The sequence below is a fragment of the Galendromus occidentalis genome, unplaced genomic scaffold (assembly GCF_000255335.2).
Source record: "Galendromus occidentalis unplaced genomic scaffold, Mocc_1.1 scf7180000076295, whole genome shotgun sequence".
In the NCBI taxonomy this organism is placed as follows: Eukaryota; Metazoa; Arthropoda; class Arachnida; order Mesostigmata; family Phytoseiidae; genus Galendromus; species Galendromus occidentalis.
This window is the reverse complement of record NW_003804284.1, coordinates 44714-70039: the sequence shown is the minus strand read 5'-3', so window position 1 is coordinate 70039 and position 25326 is coordinate 44714. Positions and strand designations below refer to the sequence as shown.

Genomic DNA, 25326 nt, shown 5'->3' with positions numbered 1-25326 from the left:
GAGACTTCTTCATTGGAAACAGAGACGGCAGCACAATCGACACGGCAGTTCGACACGGAGATGGAAAGAAGTACTCGAAGCGAAAAGTCTCCGGTGGCTCCCCGGTGGATTCTTCAAATGTCTAGAGTTCCATATTACAAAGTACACATTAGTGGATTCCGGTCATCTTGCCCGGAAGCTCCTCTAAAGAGTTTATACACTTGTCCATCAATAGATTTCGACCATTCCCGTTCGAATCAGAAATGATAAGTGAGACCCTCAATTTCTGCAAGGTCTAGTTGGATTTGATGAACAGTCGTCCCGATCTTCCTTGCCACTTCTGCCTTCTCGTTGAAGTTGAGGTCCTGCAGAAAATAGTATCCGGAATCAATCTCCGAACGATACTCTCGATGGGAAACCCCCTTCCGCCTCCGTGGGGCTCTATTCAATGATGAAGAGTTTCTCAAGACCTACCATGAAGACGTTGATGAGATCGCCATCCACAATATTCTTCTGTGGATTACTCAAGGCTCTGACATCAGTTTGCATGATGCGGAAAGCCTTTGGGTTGAGACCTCCCACGTGCTGGCAATATGAGTTCAGGACGTTTTGAAGCATCAACAAACGTCTGTAGGTTTTTTCCGAGATCGGGAGCAGATAGCCGAAGGCGCCGTCGAGGGAAGCTATAAAATACCGAAATTATTCCATCGGATATGACGTCACGCGTTGACGAAACTAATTTGAAATAGAAGGTGGAGCTTCGATTATTGTCATCTTGATAATGAGCTCCCTCTTTTCCACCTACCGTAAAGGGTCACATGCCGAGCTTCCAAATCGCTGAGCAGCCTTCGTTCGCTTCGCGGAACCTCGGCCAGTCTGCATCGGATTCGGAACATGGTGTTGATCCGCGACCCGATATTGAAGTCTCCTCGCCGTATCAAGCGTTGACCACCGAATGTTTCTCTGTTCTCGGGCTGATACATATACACCAGGATGTTGCACTGAGCGTCGGTAGCGAGGAAAGCCATCTGGGAGTTGTCGACCAAGTATTCTATTGAATAAATCTGAACGGGTTTCGTGTCCTTGGACACAACAGCGAGGGTCTTCGATTCCTCCTGGTATCGGAGGAGCGTTATACTCTTGTGAACATCTCCGATCAAGATGAAGCTTTTGATAGAGATCGCGCTAAGTATGTAGATTTGTGTATCCAGGAAAGCCATCCCCACGAGGTCGTTATCCTTCAACTGGAAGAGGAATAGTTTCTGACCAACAGCTGCCATGAGGTGTCCTTTGACGGAGCACAGGGCAGTGACGGGGGCGTTCTGAGGTTTCGAGAGGATGGTTTTGACTTTGCTCCGGGTGAGAGGCTGTCCTGGTTCGGGTACTACTTCGATAATGTCTATGAGCAAAATCCTTCCTTTGGCAGTGATGTCTTCACCGAAATTATGGATCGTGCCGACGGCTATCAGGCCTTTCTCTCCGCTAGTGGTGCCCTCCGAGGCTATCATCACGTTCTTAACGCAGGTGATCTTCTCCCAGTCCTCCATGGGCATCCGCGTGTTGGGAATAGCTTCCCAAGAAACAGGTGACCACAGTTCGAGCGCGAATTTATCCACCGTGGGTGGAATGAATCGGCTGCTCTCTCGTTCGATCGGCTCGAACTCTTTGTCTTCGTTGGCCAGCTTGGGCACACATGTTGCGGTTTCCTCCTTCGACGTGGCGACGCAATACGTTCTGGAGTCCACATGATAATTCACTGAGTGCGGGGTCTCATATATCGGAATCTTACGCATGGGCCACGGCGCGTCATAGTTGAGATAGCTCGGCAAGGCGCAGATTCTCAGTTCACCATATTTGTTGAAGAACAGGAAGCCTTTCTCACAGTTGACGTTATGGAATGTCGCGAATGAGTATATTCGCCCGTCATTGAGCATCGGATGAGCTCTCAATTCTCCCCGTGCCGTCAGGAAAATCCAATGCGGACGTCTACCGCAAACGAAAACGCCATTGTAACCACAGACGTCCTGGAAGGCTCGAATCCACCGTAAACTAAGCGTGGGATCGCCTTCTTTCTGTTTGTACACGCGTCTTGGCTCCATGGTGACCGCGTGTTGGAGCCTCCTGAACTGCAACTTCAAGTGACCTTCTTTCTGGTTGACGAAGGGATACGCCTCGTATATATGGAGTTCCGAGTCCACTCTCGCGAACAGGAGCGGTCGTGACTGGTGCATACCGAGTGCACAAACGAAGATCTCCATGACCTTTGGCAGTTGAGCCTCGCTCGTCGAAGCGGACGTCGTTTGCCCGGTCGCGGCGGCGTTCTGCAGGATCTTGTTACAAAGAGGGAAATTCTTCACAAAGTACCGTAATTTGTAATCTGGGAACGAATAGATCTCGAGCGCTCCGTTCTCCCTCGCGAGGAAAACCCAGAACGTCGGCTCCACGGGAGCGATTTTCCGCACGTTTTCTTCATAATCTTCCTCCTCGGCTGTATCTTTCGTTTGAGTTGTCGGAACTATGTTTGCAGCATTCAAACCCCCTGCGACAAGATCCTTGATGTCCACGGAGCTGCCGTATAGGAGCTCGTCCTCGTCGTCGAAATCTGCGCTACGCAAGACTTTCTTCGCAACTTCGGTTTTGACTTTGGTTTTTGCTTCTGTTTTCGGTTTCGCAATGTCTTCGGGCTTCTGGATTTTCGTGACGAAGAGCCCGGAAACGTCTTTATAAATGCACAGCGCTGTAATTTTTGACTTCGCTCCGGGAAATTGAGGTTTCAGGACAGAAAGCTTGTACCTGCAAGGAACGCATAGAGCGTGAGCATCTAAGAGATCGGGCACCCTCGAGAATTCAAGACGGATTCCGGAAAGAAACTCGAAACATCGGTGATTGCTTATGCCTCCGATTTCGCCCGTACTCACCCTGTTGTGTCGTCGCCCCTCAAAGTCAATTGTATCACAAGTCCGTCCTGAGACATAACAAGAACGTGGAGATCAGCAATCGATGCGGACACCAGAGGGCTTCCGACATCAATTGGAACTTGTTGAAGCTGCTTGACACCCTCCAGGAGCCGTACGCTATTCGGGCAAACCTGGATAATGTACCGTCCGTCGGCTAGATTCCCGGCGAAAATCGTCGGGGACTGTGTGCAGAAGCCGCTGTGATCCAACTCATTGATCTCTTGTCCTGTTTGCAAAATCTGTGGAAAAAAAAGAAGCGATAGGATACTTCTTAGAAGGCGCGGCGTGGATCTTCCCGATTGGTACCTATATGAAATAGCGAAGCGGGAGGGACGCCGGATTTCATGTCGGTAAAAGAGTGGAAAGCGAGCAGAAAAGCTCAAATTACCATAGTTGAGTCGGGTCGGGAAAGTATCAGGAACTGGTGGGAATCTTCATCGACGTCCGGTGATCTTGTGGAGCTGCTCCTCACGGTCCACAGATCCGTGCAGCCCGGCAGTTCGAATGTCGTTATGACTTGGGGTCGCACCGTGCGTTGTAGGACGCAAAGGGCTCCGCTGCGTTCATGACCACAGGCAGCAAAAATTTCAACCTCTGTGTCCGTTTTCATAGAGAGCTCACTCTGGAATGCTGGCTCGCCCATGGCCACCTTCGTGACAGGTCCTAGAGTCTGTAAGCGGTCGGTGACTTCGAGCTTATAGCAGGTTGTGCCGAGACAGTCGGCTTCGCAGTTTTGATTATATACACGGAGCTCGTGAAGATCCTTGATCAGATTGACATTCGACGCCGCCCATTCATCGATATTGTCGGGATCGGTCGGCGGCACGTCGGAATCTTGCGCGGTAGCGGCGGCGGCATCGGCGATCTCCTCCTCTGGTGCCGCTCCGACTTCGGGCTGTGGAACCTCCTCTTCTTGATCGGCTTTGAGTCTCTTGGCTTTGGGCTCCTCAGTTTGGCTCTCGGTCTCTTCTGGAACTTCTTTGTCCACGCCCGGGACATCGTCCTCTTCCTCTATCTCTTCCTCTTTCTCGTCTGGCTCTTCTTTAGATTCCGATTCCTCTTTCGCGTCCTCTTCTTCTTCCTTATGGTTCTCTTCGATGATTGGTTCGACTTCAACTCTGTCCATCTCTGTGTAGCGCAAGAGGAGCGAGTTTCCTATCCTTGAGCCCACGAACAGATAACCGGGTTCGCACAAGGAAATGCAAGTGGCGACAGTTGTCGTCGCTATCTTCTTGAACTCGAACTGATTGATCGATCTCATCCCGTCCGTGAATAAGCTCAGAACGTATAGGTCGCCGTTGGCAACGCTCAATAGAATTTTTGTTTCGGAGAGGAATTCGCAGCGACAGCAATCGAGGGTCAGAGGGGGTCCCGCTTGGTCCTTCAGCGGAAAGCTCGTGCTGCATTCGGTGAAACAGTTGAGCGATACACCGTAGGCTGGAACTGACTGATTCAAATACAGCAGGGCGTTCACGGAGAGAATAAGGACGCCTCCGATAGGTTTGGGCACGGGGAGCACTTTGAACGAGTTGAACGGAAGACCGCTGAACGACCAGACGGGGGGATGGACTCTTTGGTAAACGTTCAATGAGAGAGCCATTATAGAGCAAGTATCCTGACGGATGGCAACTCGACTGCAAGAAAATAGCTGGTCAAAATCGATGGCGAAGGCGGGGTGCCTTTTATGCATAAAAATCATTCCCGTAGCTCAGGGAGGAGGTTCCTCAAGACGTACCCAGTCCAGGTCCGGATCGGCTCGTACAGTAGCAGCAGCGTCGGCTCGTAGTACCCGTTGAGGAAAGTCATGTCGTGAATGTTGTTGACACCTTTCTCCTCGTCCAAATCTATTAATCTGATTGTGTAGTACTCCAAGAAACCCGATGTGTTTGTTTGGGTGCTTTTGGAAGACGCAATCGGGTCGGAGAGATCGGTGGCATCTTTTTTCACAAAAGGAATGATCGCCAGATGTTTTCCGTAGATTAGCACGGCTGCACAACGATTCAAAGGATCAACTTTGATGAGAGTGTTACCAACGAAATTATAGAAACCCTCCTGTGGAGCAAAAAAATTGAATTAGATAATCGATCGATGGCCTTCGCGCCGAATCGAAGAAAATCGCCCTCTGTGTGGCTGTAGATAAGGGAACGAGGTCAGTGGGGACGGGGCAAACCTTGTATTCTTCTTTCTCGAGACTCCGGATAGCGAGCGTCTGCAGCTCATGAGTTGCAGGGTCGTACTCGACGAGACTGATTTTCGTTTCTTTGAACACGAATAGTAGGGAATCCCTGCTGGCGTTCAGCCGGATCTTCTCCATTCCGGAAATGTTCCCGAAGCAATTGAAGGTCTGTTGGTGCTCCAGTTTTGCCTTGTCGTCTGTTTCGTTGAGGCCATCGCAAACCAACCGGTACACCTTGGAGTGATGAGATCTTAGCAGGGGTCTCGCTCTTTCATGAAACAGATTAATAGCTTGGCCGAGGGTTAGGGCGAATAGTGCGGATAGTTTCCCAAACTCACCTTGATGACTGTTCCCCCGGCAACGACGAGATTTCTCTCTGCTAAATTATAGAAGTGACAATAGACAGCGAATTCTGCTACCGAAGGTGGCTGTGTCTGCCTGTGATAGGCAAACATAGCACTTGACAGCTTCACATCGTAATGCGCCATCTAAAGGAGAACAAAAAGAAAGATCTTACGAAAAGGTAACAGAAGCTCTCGGAGCAGTTGATTTTTTCCACCGTGATCCGGATGTTCCTCGACTTTCCGCGACGGGGCATGGAGCTTCCACACCTTGCCTGATCACGCGCCCGGAGACGAGACCCGGAGAAATTCTCATGATGTTCGACCATTCTTGTCGAACAGTTCAATTCCGTTCGGATTCCGGAGGAGGATATAAATTCCGATTGCAGATTCGAATCGATGGAGAAAATTCATGGTTTCGACAAACACTCTCCAGAGCTGAATGGAGATGGGGGAATGGAAAGCATTGTCAAATTTACCCTGTTTCAATCGTATCATTCCACAATGAACATAACAATGTTGAGGATCCCCTTCCGTGGGCACTCCGCTGTAAGGAGTCTGGCGCTCCGCGTAAACATCGTGGTGCCGGGTGCTCGTAAACAAAGATCGTGGCTCCCGCGATCATGCCGTCAGATCGATCCGAGCAAATCTCGAGGGCTCACCAGGCGAAAAAAAAGTCACAAATATCGCCGGATACATCCACCGAAGTTTTATGAGCGCTATTCTATCGTTGATAATGTATCTTGGATCCAGTCTGAGAAGTCCAGACAGAGCCGCAGTCTGCTCCGACCTGCTACTGACTCCCGTCGAAAACTGTGACTGGCAGAATCGTACCGGAGATCTCAAATAGGATATATCGTGTGATTGGAAGGGATCTTTGCAAGCTAGCTTTTCTACGACATGGCGACCGCCAAGACAACTTCGGCTGCCCCCGAGAACATACCCAAGGTAAGTTCGAATGGAACCGAGCGCGTTGCGCCATGGCACATGAAGTAGTCAGCACGGAAATTCAGTTGTCTCGGATTTTGGAGCCTATTACTGACAGCGGCTGATTCGCTCGGATAGAATGGAACAATATTGAAGGAGCTAGATTCTGGTACAGCTGCAAGTCGAGCAGGTGCCCGATTCGGCTCTCTAGGTCATAGCTCAATCATTGCTCATTGAATTGATGATACCTACAGTCTTCGAATAACGGAGCAGGAATAGGTGGTCAGCGTTCACTTCAAGGTGTCAGTACTCTTCTGTATACATTGAACGCATTTGCAAAGCAATTCATAGATTCTGGTCCGGAGCAGGGTGTGAACTGAGAGAGGAGCATCCCACATGGGCTCTAGCCGGCCTAACAGGCGAGCGACCCCTCATTTGAGCCGCGGCAGGTACGATATCCGCAGGCTGAGCTCGAGTATTCAATCAGAAAGGCATTCCGCTCATTTGGCATCCCATCGGAATGGAATTTCGCCCGGAGTCTCTTCGACCGATTGACCTGTGCCGACGCTTTGAGGTGCCGATTCGGCGAGAACCGTCTTGAGGTGTCTTTATCTGGATCTACGATTCCCAAAGGAGAGGGAAACCCCGGGAATCTCTCCTTCTATCGGGCTACTGGGAGCGCTAAGGAAGTTATGGGAGTGCGATTCGGAAAGCTTCCACTACAGCGCAAAGGATGCGGATTCGAGATTGGCCTCTGGCAGCTCGGAGAATGAATCCTAGGCGCGATAGGTGTGACAGGAATCGCGGCTCTCGATCCGATGAAGAAATGAATGCGATCTCCAGCCGAGAAGTCGCGATGCCGGTCTTTTACAATGACGACGCTTTATTCTAATCGACAATAACATTTCAGCCGGCTGTACATGAGCTGCCCGTGTCGAAGGTGATCGTGCATCCATTGGTGTTGCTCTCGGTCGTTGATCACTTCAATCGCATGGGAAAGATTGGGAATCAGAAACGAGTCATCGGTGTTCTATTGGGATCCTTGAAATCCAAGGGAATCCTCGACATCTCGAACAGCTTCGCCGGTGAGTTTGTGTCACTTTCTCCCTGGAAAGTAGGGAAATAGTCAAATAATTAAACGAGATTCCAGCGGTCCTACGACGGAAACTGGTCCGTGTCTCGAGCAGGCCTAATTTCCGCTATCGTCTCGCAGTCCCCTTCGATGAAGATGACCGTGACAAATCTGTGTGGTTTCTCGACCACGATTATCTGGAGAACATGTTCGCCATGTTCAAGAAGGTGAACGCCAGAGAACGCATCGTCGGTTGGTATCACACCGGTCCGAAACTCCATCAAAACGACATCGCAATCAACGAGTTGGTGCGTCGCTACTGCCCGAACTCCGTGCTCGTTATCATCGGGGCGAAGCCCAAGGATCTGGGCTTGCCGACCGAGGCTTACATTTCGGTTGAGGAAGTGCACGATGTGAGTGCGGACAGTTTTTTCTTAACACAGCACAAATCTGGCGGACGAGAATATGCAAAACGTACCTCATTCGGGGATTTAATGATTTTCCTGCTTTTCTAGGATGGCACTCCGACGAGCAAAACTTTCGAGCACGTTCCAAGCGAAATCGGCGCAGAGGAAGCCGAGGAGGTCGGTGTGGAACACCTTCTGCGGGACATCAAGGACACCACAGTTGGAACACTCAGCCAGAGGATCACAAACCAGTTCATGAGTCTGAAGGGTCTTCATTCACAAGTGAACGACATCCGAAAATATCTCGACCACGTTGTCGAAGGTCAACTCCCTGTCAACCACACGATCATTTACCAATTGCAAGACATTTTCAATCTGCTTCCCGACGTGTCCACTCAGGAGTTCGTGAAAAGTTTATACGTGAAAACCAATGATCAAATGCTGGTGGTTTATCTTGCTTCAATGGTGAGTCGACCTTCTTGTTCTCCGAAGCTTCGAGTGGCATGATGTATTCATTTGAATTATATTTACTTACTAAAGCTTCAGAGCCATAATTAATGATGTGATTGGATGCAGGTGAGATCTGTGATCGCTTTGCACAATTTGATCAACAATAAGATCACGAATCGGGACGCAGAGAAGAAGGAGAGCGAGAAAGTTGCGTCTCCGAAACGCGACGAGAAGGACAAGGGAGACAAGGATTCGAAGGATGCCAAGGACGCTAAGAAGGACGACAAAACGTCTAAAGACTCTGAAGATTCGAAGTCCAAGAAGAAATGAATTTGCGAAAATGAATTTCTCCAATGAGGAGCACAAGCGGGAATAGAGAATTTCTGAAATATCTCCCTACCGCTCAATATCCTCATGGATATTTATGGATGAGATGGTCGACCATGATATAAAAGATGTACATACATATAGGGGAGGCTTCATCTCTCTCACTCTATGCTTAGCTATGTCCGTGTTCCTTTCGTTCGATAGATTGACCTAATGATATCTGAACCACGCGCGAGGAGAGGAGAACAATATCGAGCGATTCTGGATCACGGGAAGCACGTTTATTCGTGGTTGCATACATTTCTCTCGATCGGGAACCCTGGTCGAATCTCGAGGAGTCTCAAGCTGAGAATTGAATGCTACCTCCTTCGAATAGGACAAGTGAAGCCATCGTCAATGCACGAGCACACGGCTCTCAGAGACTGTGACAAGGTCAAATACGGAGCCCGTCTTCTTCCTGTAGCCTCGGCTGTGAGGTAACAATCACCTCAATCAGGCAACGACTTCTGTTGTAATTCCTTTCTCGGTCACTAGTTGAACCAAAGATCCGTTGACGGGACGTTTGGAAACGTCGTCCGTCCAGCGCAAGAACACGTCTGCCACATACTCCAGGGGAGTCCAAGTTGTCGTATCGGCTTTTGGCATCCACTTTCTGTTCATCGGGGTATCTAGAGTGATCGGGAGTATGGCGTGGACGGTCGCACGCGCTGGCAAGCCTCCTTTCGACGCCGCTAAGGACGACACGAGATGGTGCACTGAGGCTTTGGCCAAACCGTAACCTGGGGAATTTAGGTACATAAAAATGTATGAGACCTTCGTCCCCGCAATAGAGGTAGCTGATTTCGGTTCTCGATTCGGCTGTCAACTTGTCACTCACCAATCATTCCTGGGGTGGCCGTGAGACAAGGCTGAGCGCCGGTGAGCGCGCAAAGACCGCCTTCCTTCAGGAAATTCGCGGAGAGGGATGCAGCGATGACAGAAGTCCAGGTGCTTTGTTTCAACATGAGATCACAGTTTTTGATGAAATCCGCGCTCTTCGCATTGCCTCCAGCCCATCCTCCGGCGACGCACAGAACAGCATCGAGTTTCTCTCCGTTAAGTTTCGTTTTCAATTGCTCGGAAATATCCTCATGCTGCCCAACGAGATCCTTGGCGAAGTCGACGACTATGTTCTCCGAGGCGGCCTCATTTGCTGACCCGTCGATGGAACATACCCACTGCAAATTTTTAGATCAGCTCTAAGCGATGGGAGTCACAATACTCTTCGATAGAGCGTGACTTCAAGGCTCAGTCATGGAGATGGCGATTGTTGATGAGATGAGTAGAAAGGATGGAAGTCTTACGAAGTTCTTGCTTCTGAAAGCGCTGGTTACTACCGAGCCAAGAGCTCCCTTCCCTCCGTAGATCACGACCCGACCAGTCATTTCCTGGAAGTTCAAAATATTCCTCTCTATGTATTTGGGCGGACACGAAGCAAGATCAACTCCCTTGATCTCATTAAACACACTGACTCGCACAGTCTTCTAGATAAGGGAGAGCGATCAAGACGAGATGATTCGCAGCGTCACGAAGAGGTTTGGGGTCGAGAGGCGAATCAGAACAGTTCGCCTACTTCCCGATCAGACTCTGAGGGTTGCTAAGGCGCCCTTCGATCCCTTCCTGGACACTCTTTTGTCCAAAAGTCCTTCGGACTCCACACGTTCTCCCGAGTCGAACTCTGATGCCTATCCATCCACACATCCCTCTGCGCGGACGCTGCAGGTAGAAGCTACGCTCTGGGACTCTGATGTTTGGAGGAGGTGAGCATTATTGGAATACCTGTTTTCGAGACATTTTTCGTCGCTTCGGGAAAGATTGCAGGTCTGGCGGCAGTCCTGTTGTGGAAGGAACCTGATGCTTTTCGAGAATATCAGCCGTAAGGAAAGGGAAAGTCGACTGTAACGAGTAGTTCCACAAATATTTTCGCCCCTTCTCAGCTATCGGATTATATCAAAATAATCTGGATTCATCGCTCGGCCACGACGGGAATCTATGGACGTGAAATCCAGAGTACAAAATAGTTTCTAGCTAATGATGATCCCCGTCTGATATGAATCCTGAGATTCTCTCCGTTCTCGAGTCCGTACTAGGGCCGTCGGGAGAGACTCTCACCTAAAGAACTTCATCAGGAGCTTCCTGAAAGCGTTGCCATGGCAACTTCGAGGAGAACTTCCTACAGAGACCTCTCCTGTTGCTCGTCACAGGGCGAGTTATGGGAGGTTCCTACCCCTCTGGCATCACACTGGTACGCTTGGGGCGAAGGGATTACAACTGGAGCTGAACGGAGTACACCTACCTCCTTACTTTTATTTTCCAGTCATTTAAGATTCATACGATAAATAGAAGTCACATACAAGCATAAATACTCCGCATAAATATGATCTCGGATGTGCATGACTTCACGAGAGCGGTGGCTCAACTTTTCCACTTGATTGCAGGATTGTTGAGAGCTGACTGCGCGAGGAGAGCGGCCGTGGATTCACGGGGCAGCTTCGTCAGCAGATTTTCTAATTCCGTTCTGTTTCTTATTTGTACAAAGCAGTTGACCAGAGATGTCATCGCGCCCACTTTCTTCGCCAATTCCATCCGGTCTTCAACATCATCCACGTAAGTTATATACTTCTCCAAAAGGTCTACAGGTGCCTTGTGCTGGTGTAGAATCACAACGATTTTATCGAAACCGATCGAAGAGCTCAGTTTTTTCTTGCCTAGCCAACTCTTCGATTCCAGGAAACTCTCGATGGCTTCGTAGTTTTGCGTTTCCGCAAATCCAGAGATGCAAGCGTAACTGTACTGCTCAGGCGATAGTTTGAATTCTTGTTTGAGGTAAACAGGCGAGGCGAAATGCGTTTCGGGGTCTTTTGCATGGTATTTCGCACAGTACCTAACCGTGTCGACGAGCGAGGATCCAAGGATAGTTTCATTCACCTGCTCTATCGTAATAGCGTCGCATTCCTGGATCTTGGCCTGCAGCTTCAACAGTTTGAGTTCATCCGCCAACAGCGCTTGCTCCCGACACCCCAAGAAATGAGTGTTGATCGATGTTTCCAGAGCCCGGGTCTTCGCTTTGTTGTCTTCGATTTGGCTTATCACGGAATATCGGTGGCGGGCGGCTTCATCGCTCCGACCGGAGAGCGATAGTTGCTCTATGACTCCTGCGTTCTCGCCGGAGTCCCGGAGGTAACTGACGAGCGCTTTCAGAGCGAGAGGGCGTTGGATTATTTCCTGTTGGAAAAGGCTCGCTTTCAGCGTGTTCCTGAGGAAAAGAACGACGACCTGGATCGCGGATGTGTCGCCGATACTCAATGCTGCTTCGAGAAGCTCCACTTTCTGCTCACGGGAGCGGAATTGCTCCAGGCTGTAGGGCTTTCCCAGAAAAATCGCCTCAGCGGTCTGTTTCGGAGTATTGCCCCTCCCGCTCGACGTCGAAGCGAATTGAGCGACTTCTTTCTCGAGCTTAGGCTTGAAGTGCAGAATTTTCGGTCGTTCTGGTATCGGTCTGCTGCTCACATACATGGTGGGTCCATCTTCTTCGAAATTGAAGCCGCCCTGACCGGAAGTGTTCCAGTACGCGTCGTCCTCGTCCTGTCCTTCCATTGAATCGAGCTGGTGTTGAATTTCACCGAATCTGTAGAGTGGACTCGGAGCACCGAAATCCTCGTCCAATCGGGAGCCGGTCGGCGTCGACGTCCGCGACATCTGAAGTAGTTTCGATTAGAGCCGTGATTCCTCCCGGAACGCCGACGAAACTTATTTCCACGGTTTCTCGTTCGACAATTCAGTCAGTCAAAGAATTTGAGCCCAGTCGATGATACCATATCCAGCCATCAACCAACAATCAGGTTGTGGTAGAGATCATGGGTTCGATCACGGCTTCTGGTCGAGCAGAAAATGAAATCTGCGGTCGATTCGCGCAGAACACAATTTTTCCCGGATTTCTACAGATCCTCATCTAGATATCGAGACTTCGGGCATCTGGGTCGATATACTTTCGCCCCCCTGCCTCCGGATGGTCTCTCCTCAAGGCGAGGAGCTACGGACATTCCGAAAAATCCGTAGCACGTAACAGGTTGTGATACGTTGGTCTCTTAGACAGAGGAGAGCAAACGTAACCGTACAGTCTACCTCGACCGCAAACTTTCAGGAGCTGCCTTCGAATTCCCCTTCGACCTATTCAAGCACGGAACCCACCTCTTACAGAGACGAACGTCTCGGCGAGAATCCAACTAACTCTGACGAGCTGAACAGAGAGCCGCTTTTGACAAACATCTGAAAAGTTTCAGCTAGCAGACGACACAAGTCTGTTGTGACTGCTCTACTACTGCTCTTCGGCACTTCGCCACATATTTCTCTCCGCCAGAGCAGAGTGCCGTGCGCGGCGATCATTGGGGGACCCGGAGCTTCTCCGAGGGATACTGTACTTCCAATCCTCAGCTGGGTGCCCGATTCGCTACGATCTGAGCCCTCGGCGGAACTTCCGTCTACTGGCTCCGAGGCTCTCAGGTCTCGAGATCCGTGCTCGGAGCATATACAGACATCAATACCGAATCCGAGAGTTCACCAATTGGGACCTCCGCGGTGTCCGCAGATCCCATGGAAATGGACGGCGTGCAGCCGTCAGCAGGCAAGGGAGTAAGCTGCGATCGCCATCAGCTTTATTACTTGGCGCCATAGCGTTCGAAATTGTTCCCTCCCGAGAGTGTGTTTTGAACACTGTCGTCTTCTTCGCTCGCTCCCGTCTCATTCGCGTTTGTCGCCGCGAGAACTGCATTACTGACGACGTGTGTTATTCGACGGTGTCTGAGCCTGTGATCACCACACCAGGATTGACCCACGTTTCGAACTCTGAGCGCTTCAATATCTGATTCCGATGTCGGGAGATATCGCCGCGGAGGTGCAGAAAAAATGCACTGTCTCAGAGCAAAAGGCATGTTAACACATTGTTCGATGGCGCTCCCCGGCGCGCTAGCGAAACGACTAGTGACTTCCCTCCGGGTCCACGCGCTCCGTGTTCGGCAGTACAGAAACGTCGCTCGTTTCCCGGTCAGTTTTGACCCTTCTTAGTCGTTTACTCGCTAAGCACCCTCGAACTCATCCGATCTGATCCCCTGTCCGTGTGCTCCGTCCGTTCTGAGAACCCGACCTCTCTGGAGGAATCTCGGACTGTTCCTCATTCTCTCAGATATTCGTTAGCGTCTGACATGAATTATTCCCACGGGTGGTGAGCCTTAATAATTTATCTGCCTCCCTGGCTGATGGGGAAGCCTGACAAAATATTCAATACTTCTATGTGGTCGCAACCCCATATATTTCCAGAGCCCTGACGAAATTTTGGACCTAGTGCATGTAGTCCAGTGAAATAGTTCGATTCAGGTGAAGTATCCTCCTCTGAGAGAATGTGTCTTTCTTTTCAGGCCGTGGGGAGTCCAGAATACATAGAACCCAGATTGAAACTCTGGGAGAAATTCAAGGCGGAGAGTGAGGCTCAGTTCGCAGCGAAAACCCCTGGCGCCATCAAGGTATGCGGCACTGAAGGCATATTCGTTTTTTTTCTATTCGTACAAACTTATTGAAACTATTGCGGAGGAGGATGTACTCCAAGTGCTCCGAGGAGTCGACTGTCGTGTTGGACGCTCCAGTCAGAAATTTCGTTCCGATCCAGGTCACTTTACCCGATGGCAAGATCGTCGAAGCGCAGTCATGGCGTACCACACCGTACGAAATCGCGTGTGGGATCTCCAAGGGTCTGGCGGATAATTGCGTGATCTCGAAAGTCAATGGTGTCCTCTGGGATCTCGACAGACCGCTCGAAGTTGACTGCGATCTCAAGCTGCTCAAGTTCGACGATGCCGAAGGCAAAGAGGTCTACTGGCACTCCACGGCTCACGTGCTCGGTGAAGCCATGGAAAATACGTACCATGGGTGTTTGTGTTATGGACCACCAATCGAGAACGGGTTCTACTACGATATGGCTCTCCCGGAGGGACGACCGGGAGTAGGTCCGTCCGACTTCCCCCATATCGAGAAGCAAATGAATCAGTTCATCAAAGAGAAGCAGCCGTTCGAGCGACTGGAGCTCACCAAGGCTCAACTTCTCGAGATGTTTGCCTACAATCCCTTCAAAGTTCGGATCCTGAACGAGAGAATAACTACACCCTCTACGACAGTGTACCGTTGCGGTTCGCTGATTGATTTGTGTCGTGGTCCCCATGTCCGTAACACCGGAAAGATCAAGGCGTTCCAGTTGACGAAAAGCTCATCGTCGTACTGGGAGGGCAAAGCCGACGCCGAGGCTCTGCAGCGAATCTACGGTATTTCATTCCCGGACAAGAAGCTCCTCAAAGAATGGCAGCACTTCCAGGAGGAGGCTGCTAAGAGAGACCACCGAAAACTCGGCCGAGAGCAGGAGCTTTTCTTCTTCCACGAACTTTCTCCAGGATCGTGTTTCTTCCTACCGAACGGCGCTCACATCTACAATACCCTCGTGGAATTCATCCGCACCGAATACAGGAAACGCGGTTTCAATGAAGTGGTTTCACCGAATATCTACAACGTGAAGCTCTGGGAAACATCTGGCCATTGGCAGCACTACAAGGAGAACATGTTCTCGTTCGACTGCGAGAAAGACACGTACGCTTTGAAACCGATGAATTGTCCCGGTCACTGTATCATGTTCGATGTCAGGAACCGTTCCTGGAGAGAACTGCCCTTGAGACTCGCTGATTTCGGAGTTCTGCACCGAAACGAGCTCAGTGGTACTTTGACCGGCCTCACGAGAGTACGCAGATTCCAGCAAGACGACGCTCATATTTTCTGCACTGTCGATCAGGTGAGCGGCAGCTCCTCCTACGCATGAGCAGAAGTCCCGAGTGGCTCTCGAAGGAAGAAATCCTTGCATTCGAATCGATAATATCGAGAAGATTCGGTGACTTGGATTTAAACGATGTCACCTGAGCTGGGAAGGCTTTGGAAAGACGTATCTAAATTCTTCGATTCCAGATCTCCCAAGAGATTGAGGGAGCGTTGGACTTTTTGAGGAACGTGTACGAAGTCTTCGGCTTCACATTCGAATTGAAGCTGTCGACGAGGCCCGAGGGATACCTCGGTGAACTGGAACTCTGGAATCAGGCTGAGAAACAACTGGCCGAGTCCCTGGACAAATTCGGACAGAAGTGGTCGCTTAATCCCGGCGATGGAGCTTTCTATGGACCGAAGATCGACATCACCATCCAGGTAATCATTTTCGCCTGTCGAATTCTTCACTGTGACCGGACACGACTCTGGCTCGTTTGGCGCATCGTCTCTAGAAACACGGCTAATAATGGGATATCGTGATGCTCGGGGAAATCATGGAGTCGAATTATTGATTCGAATTGATTTTTCCAGGACGCACTCCGACGTAACTTCCAGTGTGCAACGATCCAGTTGGATTTCCAGCTTCCCATCCGATTCAATTTGAATTACGTGAGCGAAACCGGGGACAAGAAACACCCTGTAATGATTCACAGAGCCATACTCGGATCTCTCGAGCGAATGATCGCCATACTCACGGAAAACTACGGCGGGAAATGGCCGTTCTGGCTCAACCCCCGGCAAGCAGTCGTCGTTCCCGTCGGACCTCAATTCGACGAGTATGCTCTCCAAGTGAAAGCGCAGCTGTTCGACGCGGGCTTCAAATGCGACGCCGATCTCACGGAAGGCAATACGTTGAATAAGAAGATCCGCAACGCGCAACTGGCTCAATACAACTTCATCCTGGTTGTCGGCGAGAAGGAAAAGACGGCGGGCACCGCGAATGTCAGAACTCGGGACAACAAGGTCCACGGCGAGTTTTCTATCAAAGATATCTCGCAACGCTTCGCGAAACTGAGGCAAGAAAAGTCGAAGGATTCTGAGAACGACTTCTGAGAACTTAGGAACCGACGATGACTCTCTCTAATTTAATAAAGATTGCTGATTCAGAATCTAATTCGTGCCCCCTGGACTCGATTCACGTGCGATTCCCCTTTCGGGGAGAGTAGGCCTTTCATTACGCTTGAGGAGCGAAAAATCTCAATTGTCCTCTCTCAGAAATACTGGTTGTAGGAAACCGATCAGCCAGGTTGACAGTCCCAGAAGACTGGTCTCTGGGAAATCGTTGACAAGTTTCCCTGTGCCAACTTGCATTGGGGTCGACACCAGGGAGGGAATGGGTTTTTAATGGCAGAGGAGAGAATCTTGGACAGCGCACGTGATAATCGAAACGAGTCTCTAGGACACAGAAGGCAAACAGTATAGAAGTCAAGAATCGACCGCGATTGAGAGATCAGGAACTGATGATTTTCTTCCGTTTTCTGTGCTAGTTACCGTCCGATAGCGTTGGCGGTATCGACGAACAATAGGAACGAGTTGTCGATGTTGAGCAACCGTCGGGCACATTGATCGCATGGCGTGATGTGTGGTTCACTCAGAGTTGAGCGTCACTTTTGTCACTTGTTCCAAAGTAGAGAAGAATGGAGGCAACAAAAAAGGATGTATGCAAATTTCACGGGCAACAATGCCAGGGAAAAGAATCGAAATCGGCTCTTATGCAAAGTGTCTGATGTGGTAGTCTCGGTCCGCATCCTCCAGTTCCATGGCACATAACAAGCGTTTGCCGACGGGCAAAGAAGCGATTTTCCCCTCCTCTGCATGGGAAGAACGGGGGGAGCCTGCCGGAGCTTCCGAGCAGCGATCGATTCAAACCTGTCATGAATATCTTCCAGCATGGAGTATGAAGACCTAAAAAAAGAGACGACGCTTCGAGAATATCGTGGACCCCAATTCGAAACTCGAGAATCTCCACTAGATCATCAATTGGATGGACGAGTCGATGGAGAACGAGGGTCGAACTCAAGTATTTATTTACATTGATGATTCGCTATCACCTCACGACACAAACATCCTTCGGCAGCAGAAAGGAGCTAAATACATCAACGATCAATCAACAATAGGAACACGCGGAATCCTTATCTAGATGTTCAAAAGCAGCAAATAGATTATTTACAGTGGCATTGATTCCGCTGACCGAACCGCGGATGGCAGATTGACAATCTCATCGAGCGCTCCCCCGAATTCTGCGGGAGGTGGATTCTCAGACCCTTCAGAACTTTGTCGAACCGTCTTCAGAGACCTCTTCTATTGTCGCCTCCTTCGGTCGCTTTCGATCCATGGAGCCTCCTGTCGTGGCCGCCGCCGATGACCTCCTGAACGCCATAGAAGCCCTGCGTATTTGGGAAGCGAGCTCGGACATCCTCCTTGAGAGACGGTTGAAGATTCCGTCGTCGAGAGCTAAATTCAAAGTCTCCGGGAGGACCAGGGTCAATACGGCTCCCAGGAGACTCATCGATCCGTATAATAGCGGCAGGAGATGACTGTGGATTTTCGGCAGGTAGTACCTTCCGAAAGGATCGACCGTTGAAGCGAGTCTGTACATCAGGTCACAGAAACCGATTCCGACATTTCTCAAGGGGGTGGGATACAGTTCGGCGCTGTACACCGGATATATTTGAGTGAATGCAGCTGATGATGAACGAATGATGATAATGGAGCCCATCTGCAGATAGTAATGGTTCGGTGCAGAAACAAGTTGTTCGGTGAGAGCCATCAGATAAAAACCGAGAGCCCCGAAAGTCGTAGTGATGTACACGATGAGTTTCCGTCGCATGAACTTCACGCCGACCGCCACCAGCGTGATCGCGATCAATTCCCCGACAATGGGAATGCAGAACGAGACGTGAGGACTGGTTCCGAGCGACGTTGAGACGAATGTGGCCGAGTAGAAAAGAATCCCCTGCGTGAAGCACAGGTACCACATGACGAGTGTGTTCGGGGCCATTCGTTTCCCAGACCCGGGTCTATTCCGCAGGAGATCCATGGGGCTGTTGGCTTTCGGCGGTGACAGCTGTTCGTATTTTCTGCGAATCGCTGGCAAATGGAAGTCGACCTGCGTTCTCGGTATTTTGTTGAAGCGACAGATCTTCTCGATGACTTCGACGCCTTCGTCGAGTCTTTTCTGCGAGAGGAGCCACCTCGGAGATTCCCATACGAAAAACAGGAACGGTAGGACAGCGATCGCAGGACCTCCTATGAGACCTTGTAGATAACGCCAACTATCACCGTAATAGCTGGTCAGGGCTACGGCTAGCATTCCGAGATGGAAACCGAATCCGTTCAGCAGCGAGAACATCCACCGATACGAGGGTTTGATGACTTCGAGATAGATGACGATCGAAGCTTGAATTCCGATTTTCGATACCGACGAGAGGAATCGACCGACATTGAACACGACGAAATTGCTTGTAGCGGTAGCAGCGATTCCGGAGACGGCACAGAGCAAGATGCCCAAATAAACTGCAGGCTTGCGACCGTAGTGATCACTGAACGCGCTGAAAACGACGTTCCCTACTATCAGACCCGCCATGGACAAGGCTTGAGGGAACGGTTTCAGGTAATCGTTGTGACATACCAAGTTCCACTGCTCGAGAATCGTGGATCGATGGATCGAGTGGTCGTAGTCCCATTGATTGCAGTCGGAGACTATTCCCCCGTTGACTCTCTCGCAGTATCCATCACCGTTCGTGTGGACAAACTTCCACCACTGAGGGTCTTGACTCCCGCTGCAGTTATAGGAAACACCGGGGGGCAGCATAAATGCCATGGCGAGCTGTCCGTACGCATTGAAAACCGAGTTGACGAAGATCACAGCTAATAGTATGAAGTGCCAAGGCCCGACTCGTCCGATCAGGTCGGCGATTTCACCGGTGAGCTCCTTCTTGTTGTCGGAGCGCCCCATTGCTTCACACTGCTGGAGGCAGGTGTTAGCCTGCGGTCACGTTCGTCCGTCACCCACTCACTCGGCCTCCGAATCGGTCGCTTCAACAGGTCTAATGTTGCGGTACACGCATGAAGCGTGAGATTTTGGCCAGCAGCTCCCCTCCACTACACTTGGCCAGCCTACCAACTAGTGTAGCAGAGCTTTCTTTCGCACTACTGACGGCCGTGGCGGCGCACGCTCTCGTCAACTTCTGCCGAAGCGCTCGTCTGCGTATATAAGGAGAGCAAAACAGTTGAGGGAAGGGATTTGGTGCCCAGGAGTTTGGTTCAAGGTCGGATGCGGGAACCCACATCGCGGGTCTTCGGTTCTCGGTTGTTCGCTTCTCCGGCGACATTGTGTTTCCGCGTAATTCCCCTCGATCGCTCCGGCTTAAAATTATCTGCTCCCACATCCGGAAGCCAACCAGAGAGCTTCTCTATCTCCTCCAGCTGGGTCAGGGTCGGTAGGCCCTCATTCGGGTTCGAACGACTCGAACGATGTCTGAATTTCGATCGAGCGTATTTTTTTTCTCCCGAGATGCGAGGCCACCGCAGAACAGTTAGCGATTTTTCCGATTCAGGAAAATCTTCAGATTCAGAAGAATCGAGAGTGAATTCCCGTGTTAGTCGTCTTCTGCGCTAAAGACAAGTTCGCATGACTGGCGGAAGTCTCTTGTCACGAGAGCTTGGAATTCGACTTGGCATTTTTAGCGAGCTTTCATTAGACTTCCCCGTTCAGAAGATTCTATTTTAGATAGTGACGTTTCATCGGGTTTGCAGCGGATGGTGTTGCCTCCAAAACAAACTCTCTGAGCGGTGACATCATCGAAAGTAAGACTATTGGAGTTAAAACAGCACTCTGGAAGCGAGTGACGGAAAAAACAAGGAAGTACCGATGGGCGTATTTTAGGGAGAGGGTATGCAGTGAACTCCGCCTAATAGGAACAAATCGGGAATAACGTTCTTTCTCGATCCAGAGGAGCGGAGGATCTGATTATCCGCAGCCTAATCGATCGGGAACCTTCGAAAGCGATCCAATTGGGCGGAGGATCCAATCGATTGGTGTTCCCGTTTAGCAAAGCTCACTGAAGTAAGTTGTCGCGGAATCCGCGCGTCCGGTGAGAGGACTCCATTCGAGTAGCATGCGCCTACTTGGAAATCGTGAGGTACATGAAAAACGCCCTCACCCCTAACGGTCCCTACGGGAGTTTTTTGGAGACTCAGACCCCGGTAAAACATATTCTGATCTGCGTTACGGTCAGATCGTGAGATAACTAAACGGAGTCCGCAATGGATCTATCCTGGAAAAGATCGGACCACGAAAGAGCGGTTCATTCAGTGACGGAAAGTGGGCCATCAACAGCTCCGCATGAACTTTCTGAGAGTCTCTGACGTTTGTTCTGCCAGAAAAGTAAACTTCCGAAACAATTGTGTGCGGTCACTCCCACTCTCCGTGACACTCTGGGTGCGCATCGGTGTCCCCGGCGGAACATTGATCCGTAGGGAGCGACGGGCATGATCGAGATCCGTTGCTTCTGTACGTATTCCACAAACGAGTGAGAAATCGCCCTCCACGACATCAATCGAACAGCGCATTGCGTGGAGTTCCTCGGCCCGCCGAGGAACGCCGTCCTCGATTCCCGTCGGGACGATTCGCGCGATAAATCAAGATAAAATCTGGTGAACCTCATCTATTTGTGTCCGAGCGGTCCCCGTTTCCTCGATTTTGACCGAGATGGTGCAACACTGTTTGTCCAGGCCATAGACGCTCTGAAATTCAGGATGAAGCAGAATCGAACGGTTGACACAAGTCGGACGCTGACAGATCTTTCGTCTATTGTACCCGTTGACGGCGGCAGTCCAGGTCATGACTGTTGGCGGTGATTCCTTTGGCATGATTTCAGGGCGAGCAATTCTTCTTCCGTCAAAAGTTTCAGCGAGCAGCCAATCCGATTCTCAGGAACGGCTCGATCGGACTCGTCACCCTTGTGTTCGAACCACGCGCCGGTCCGCGTACTCGGACATCGCGGACACAGGTCAGGGAGACAGGTTGGAAATAGCCTTGGCGGCTGGCCGGTTCAATGAGTCTAGCGGAGAGTTCGAAGCGCAGCATCCTTACCCAAATCATCCGTCAACTCATTGATGGCAAGCTGCCACCTCCGTCCCGAGGGACAATGGCACTCATATATTCATATAGAGCCGTGCCGTTTTGGATCGGATCAAAATGTAGCGATTTGCCGACAGTCAGCTACAACAGTCAATGCACAACTCTCGACCTCGAAGGGGATCACACGCGATAAATTTACCGGCGAGGATCCGATTCTCGATAGCGGATCGCTCGATCGTACGAGGGGATGCACCTCCGTCGATGTCGATTCTCGTGAGAATGTCAGGGGAAGTTCGGGCTCGATTAGCATCCAATCCTTGCGGTCGATGCGTGATGTTGACGGATCGGGGTCATTGATATCTTTCTAGAAAAGAGCGATTACTCACAGCTCATCCGGTCGCCTTCCGCTCAGCATCCAACCCATCCGGGGGCTGCGAAGCTTTCAAATCGCAACTGAGCAGGGCAGGTTCCGTAGATGCACCCCGATGGAAAGATAGCAACGAGCACGCAGGGAGAAGCATCTTAAGCGTCTCGGTCGAGCGTGATTGACTCCGTGAAGCCAGCTGGAATTTCCGGCTATCTCGGAGGATATCGGCTCCGAAGATTCCGGAGATTCATCACAACATGGTCGGCTTTAAGTTATCTTTTTATTCATCGAATATCCCCCGTTTTCACAGCTCAGTGAGGGAAAATCGACGCGGATCGGGAATGTCCCAATCCGAACCAGATGCGAATTTCGCGAACAGGACAATCGCTTGTCATATAAGTGTTAAAACCTGGGACAAGGGTCTCTTGCCTCAGCCGGATTCGATAAGATTTAAAACTCCCAAATGAATGCCAGATATCGTACTAGGCGAGGGAAAGCTTTGTCTCCCTGGAACCTGCTGGTCCCAGATTGTCATGTCGCTCGTGTAATCCTCAGGAATTTCTGAGACTATGTCAATTGTCTATTTCCATTGGTGCTTCCCCGAGCTGGTCGTCCTCGTCAGGAGGGCAAATTTGCGTCGAAGTGAGCACCTGGTCGAAAGAGAACTCCAAGAAGCGCACTTGTTTCTTCGTTCCCGCTGTGGAGCTTGGAGAATCTCCAGAGTCGTCGAACCTGGCTCGCAGTCTTGAGGCAAAGCGATTATCTTCCAAGGAAGACTCCACTCGAGATTTGACGACGGTTTTCCCCCGCCACAGGGGATGCCGTGGGCCGCATTGATCATGTTCCCGGCTCTTATCGCTAATCGGTAACCATCCGAAGATTGTGAGTCCTGCAAGGGATAGAGAGGAACTCGAACTTGAATGAGACTCTGCTTGAGCGTATTTTTTCTTAAGCGAATTTCGCCCGGGCTTCCTGCTGGCAAAGTAAAAAGAACTCACTGTGCTGTGGATTCTCGTCAGGGTGAATAATGAATGTGCCTCTGGGAACACCGAGCTTGGGATAAAACATGGCGGTTTAAAATCGGAATAGCGTTCGACTGGCTCGGGTCTCAAGCGACTGTTACGACGCATGTATCGAGCGTGTGCACGCATGTCGAAGCCGAACGCGTGGAACTTGCGGTGGCGTCAACTCGAGGACGTGTTTTCTTCCCGACCGGAAACTGTCCGGAATCTTCTCCCGACTTGGCCCTTCTGCTCTTAGTGAAGCAGGATTATTCCTTCCCGACCGGAATGATCCCTCGCCAGTCTCCCCATTCGATGCCTCGGAGCTCGAATTCTCGCCGTTTGAATTCGCTCGAGCTTCACCAGGGGCTCCTCTACTCGGAGAGGAGCTTAGTCTCCAATAGTACTCCGGGGTTGCGGGGCGGTCCTCAATCCCATCCGGACCCCAGAATTATTGACGGAGGTCGGCAATTCTGCTCGCGGGTGTTCACCTCCGGCCTCATGCTCGAAGTCTCCTCATTACCGAGATCCCTCAGCTTTCGAGGATTGTCCCGCAGAATTTAATATTCGGATCGAGCTCTCCAGATCTCCTTTTTGGAGAGGACACCTGAGCAGAAAGACCCCCGATCTGTCGTGCATTGCCTCCCGGAGAATCGGCGCTGGCACATTGCCCAATGAAAAAGTGCTGCCGGCGGGAGCGAGGACACGGCGAGGAAATTCATCCATCCGTTCACGTCTCACCGGGCGAGTGTCGAGTTTCCTCAAATGTTTCGGCGAAAGTCTCTTGTCAGTGATGCCGTGCTCAGTGTTCTTATAGGCTCAACGAGTTGATATCAACGAGCTGCAGTGATATCTAATAATTCCCAGTCCGTGGGTGATAATAACATCACGAGAGCGACAAAACGCTTATACTCGCTCCGGTATTACAGGTGAGGGGAAACCTGTGGAAAGTTGTGCTTCACTCTAATGCTGCGGGCATGCTCCGGAATTTTTCAAGGGATCTCCCGAGAACTCTTCTCAGATTGATCGCTTCATTGGGTCGATGCTTTGAAAGCAAGAAGAATGACCAACTCGTTCGGAGCGTCTCCGATATCGATCAGCTGATTCATCCAGCTGATCGAATAGGATTCCTCCTTCGTATGTTTCTTCCACGATTTTCCTATGGGAGTTCGTCGTCATTGGTCAGTCTAACTCGAGACTTGTCTCTGGAGGATCTATCAGTTTGATACAAAGATATTGACGAGTTTTGAAGCCCGACCGCGACACCGGCACAGTCCTCAGTCATATGCACCGAATTCTTCGATGCATGCTACGGTTGCTGACTTGAGGGACCCAGAACTTAAAATCACGATCCATACAGCCGTATGAGAGTCTGGTCGGGCTCGAATGCGCCCCGGAACTGCCAGCAGACGAAGCGCGGGCAATATTTCCCTACCCCTGACACTTCGGGGGAACTATCCGTCAGTTTTGATCGGCATTTTGCATTATAAGGAGCATTTCCCTTCTTCCGCGATACGTGCGAGCTTGCGCTAGCTCGCCCAGGAAGATTGTTTCCGCGGGTGCGAAGACTTTCGGAAGCTGATGATCAGGGCGGTCTACTCTCGAGAGCTCGGATGAACCCCGAGATCAAGGGTCGCGGTTTCTTTGGGTCGGAGCCCACGCAAAGGTTGGATCGAGCTCGCCGGAAGTCATGGGCGGCGTGGTCGATCTTCGTGACTCGATACGAGCATAGATGGTCCGAGCAAGGGCCGAGTTCGTCCAAGAGCTCGGAGCTGCAATGATAATACTCAGCATCTCTCAGTTGAGTCTCCGAAGTCAGAGAGACTGATGTGCTGATGTCCCACATGGAGTTAGTCAGCAGAGACTCAACCGGCCTCGCGAAGAGCTCCGTCTGTATTTCATTTAGCGGTAAGCGTAGACGCTCTGACACTGATATGGAGTAAGTGTGAGCAAGCGTGCTTGGGGTGGACATCACCCCAGCCGAAAAGTTCAACTCTCAATTCTCGTGGGTCTCTGACCGGATATCACGACGAAACTCATTCCGGGAATGACACGACGTGGTTTCCGACTTTGGAGGTCGGAGTAGCTGAGAGCTGCGCGTCAATATTGTGAGGGTCAGGCGCTCCAACCCTCCTCTAATCAAAGCTGAGCTTGGGTACTGAGCTTCACGAACCGGAAATGTAACAGAAATGTGTCTGGGCTCTCTGCAGCTCGAGATTACGAATCGGGAGCGTGAAAAAGTTGTGGTGGTCTTTATAAAATCGGCATCGCTATCAAGATGGAGCTTCCATCCGGCGCTTGTGCATAGATCAGCAGCCGGAGGTGTTGTCGATACAGCGATGC

The 25326-nt window shown here is 50.7% G+C and overlaps 6 protein-coding genes across 6 annotated transcripts; 2 read left to right on the top strand and 4 right to left on the bottom strand.

Moving 5' to 3' along the window:
• Positions 1-105: 105 nt before the first annotated feature.
• Cpsf160 (cleavage and polyadenylation specificity factor subunit 1) lies at positions 106-5603 on the bottom strand. The gene is made up of 8 exons (XM_029113091.1): positions 5451-5603; positions 5107-5346; positions 4672-4988; positions 3325-4570; positions 2898-3175; positions 785-2772; positions 454-662; positions 106-344 (listed from the first exon to the last, which is right to left on the bottom strand). Exons 1-8 carry the CDS (start codon positions 5598-5600, stop codon positions 237-239), a joined length of 4536 nt encoding a protein of 1511 aa, XP_028968924.1. The 5' UTR covers positions 5601-5603; the 3' UTR covers positions 106-236.
• A 647-nt stretch (positions 5604-6250) lies between these two features.
• Positions 6251-8776, top strand: Rpn8 (regulatory particle non-ATPase 8). Its single transcript, XM_003738671.1, has 5 exons — positions 6251-6401; positions 7291-7465; positions 7594-7865; positions 7968-8324; positions 8436-8776. The coding sequence occupies exons 1-5, from the start codon at positions 6354-6356 to the stop codon at positions 8637-8639; spliced, it is 1056 nt and encodes a 351-aa protein (XP_003738719.1). The 5' UTR covers positions 6251-6353; the 3' UTR covers positions 8640-8776.
• Positions 8777-8903: 127 nt separating this feature from the next.
• Dhpr (dihydropteridine reductase) lies at positions 8904-10511 on the bottom strand. The gene is made up of 4 exons (XM_003738670.2): positions 10455-10511; positions 9980-10063; positions 9514-9853; positions 8904-9415 (listed from the first exon to the last, which is right to left on the bottom strand). The coding sequence occupies exons 1-4, from the start codon at positions 10467-10469 to the stop codon at positions 9129-9131; spliced, it is 726 nt and encodes a 241-aa protein (XP_003738718.1). The 5' UTR covers positions 10470-10511; the 3' UTR covers positions 8904-9128.
• Positions 10512-11033: 522 nt separating this feature from the next.
• Positions 11034-12972, bottom strand: Vps16B (Vacuolar protein sorting 16B). Its single transcript, XM_003738688.2, has 2 exons — positions 12867-12972; positions 11034-12374 (listed from the first exon to the last, which is right to left on the bottom strand). Exon 2 carries the CDS (start codon positions 12372-12374, stop codon positions 11091-11093), a length of 1284 nt encoding a protein of 427 aa, XP_003738736.1. The 5' UTR covers positions 12867-12972; the 3' UTR covers positions 11034-11090.
• A 458-nt stretch (positions 12973-13430) lies between these two features.
• Positions 13431-16644, top strand: ThrRS (threonine--tRNA ligase). Its single transcript, XM_003738669.1, has 5 exons — positions 13431-13602; positions 14090-14194; positions 14338-15504; positions 15675-15908; positions 16062-16644. Exons 1-5 carry the CDS (start codon positions 13546-13548, stop codon positions 16581-16583), a joined length of 2085 nt encoding a protein of 694 aa, XP_003738717.1. The 5' UTR covers positions 13431-13545; the 3' UTR covers positions 16584-16644.
• A 1062-nt stretch (positions 16645-17706) lies between these two features.
• LOC100900012 (organic cation transporter protein-like) lies at positions 17707-19488 on the bottom strand. The gene has a single exon (XM_018641786.2). The coding sequence runs from the start codon at positions 19486-19488 to the stop codon at positions 17797-17799; it is 1692 nt and encodes a 563-aa protein (XP_018497302.1). The 3' UTR covers positions 17707-17796.
• Between the last annotated feature and the right edge of the window lie 5838 nt (positions 19489-25326).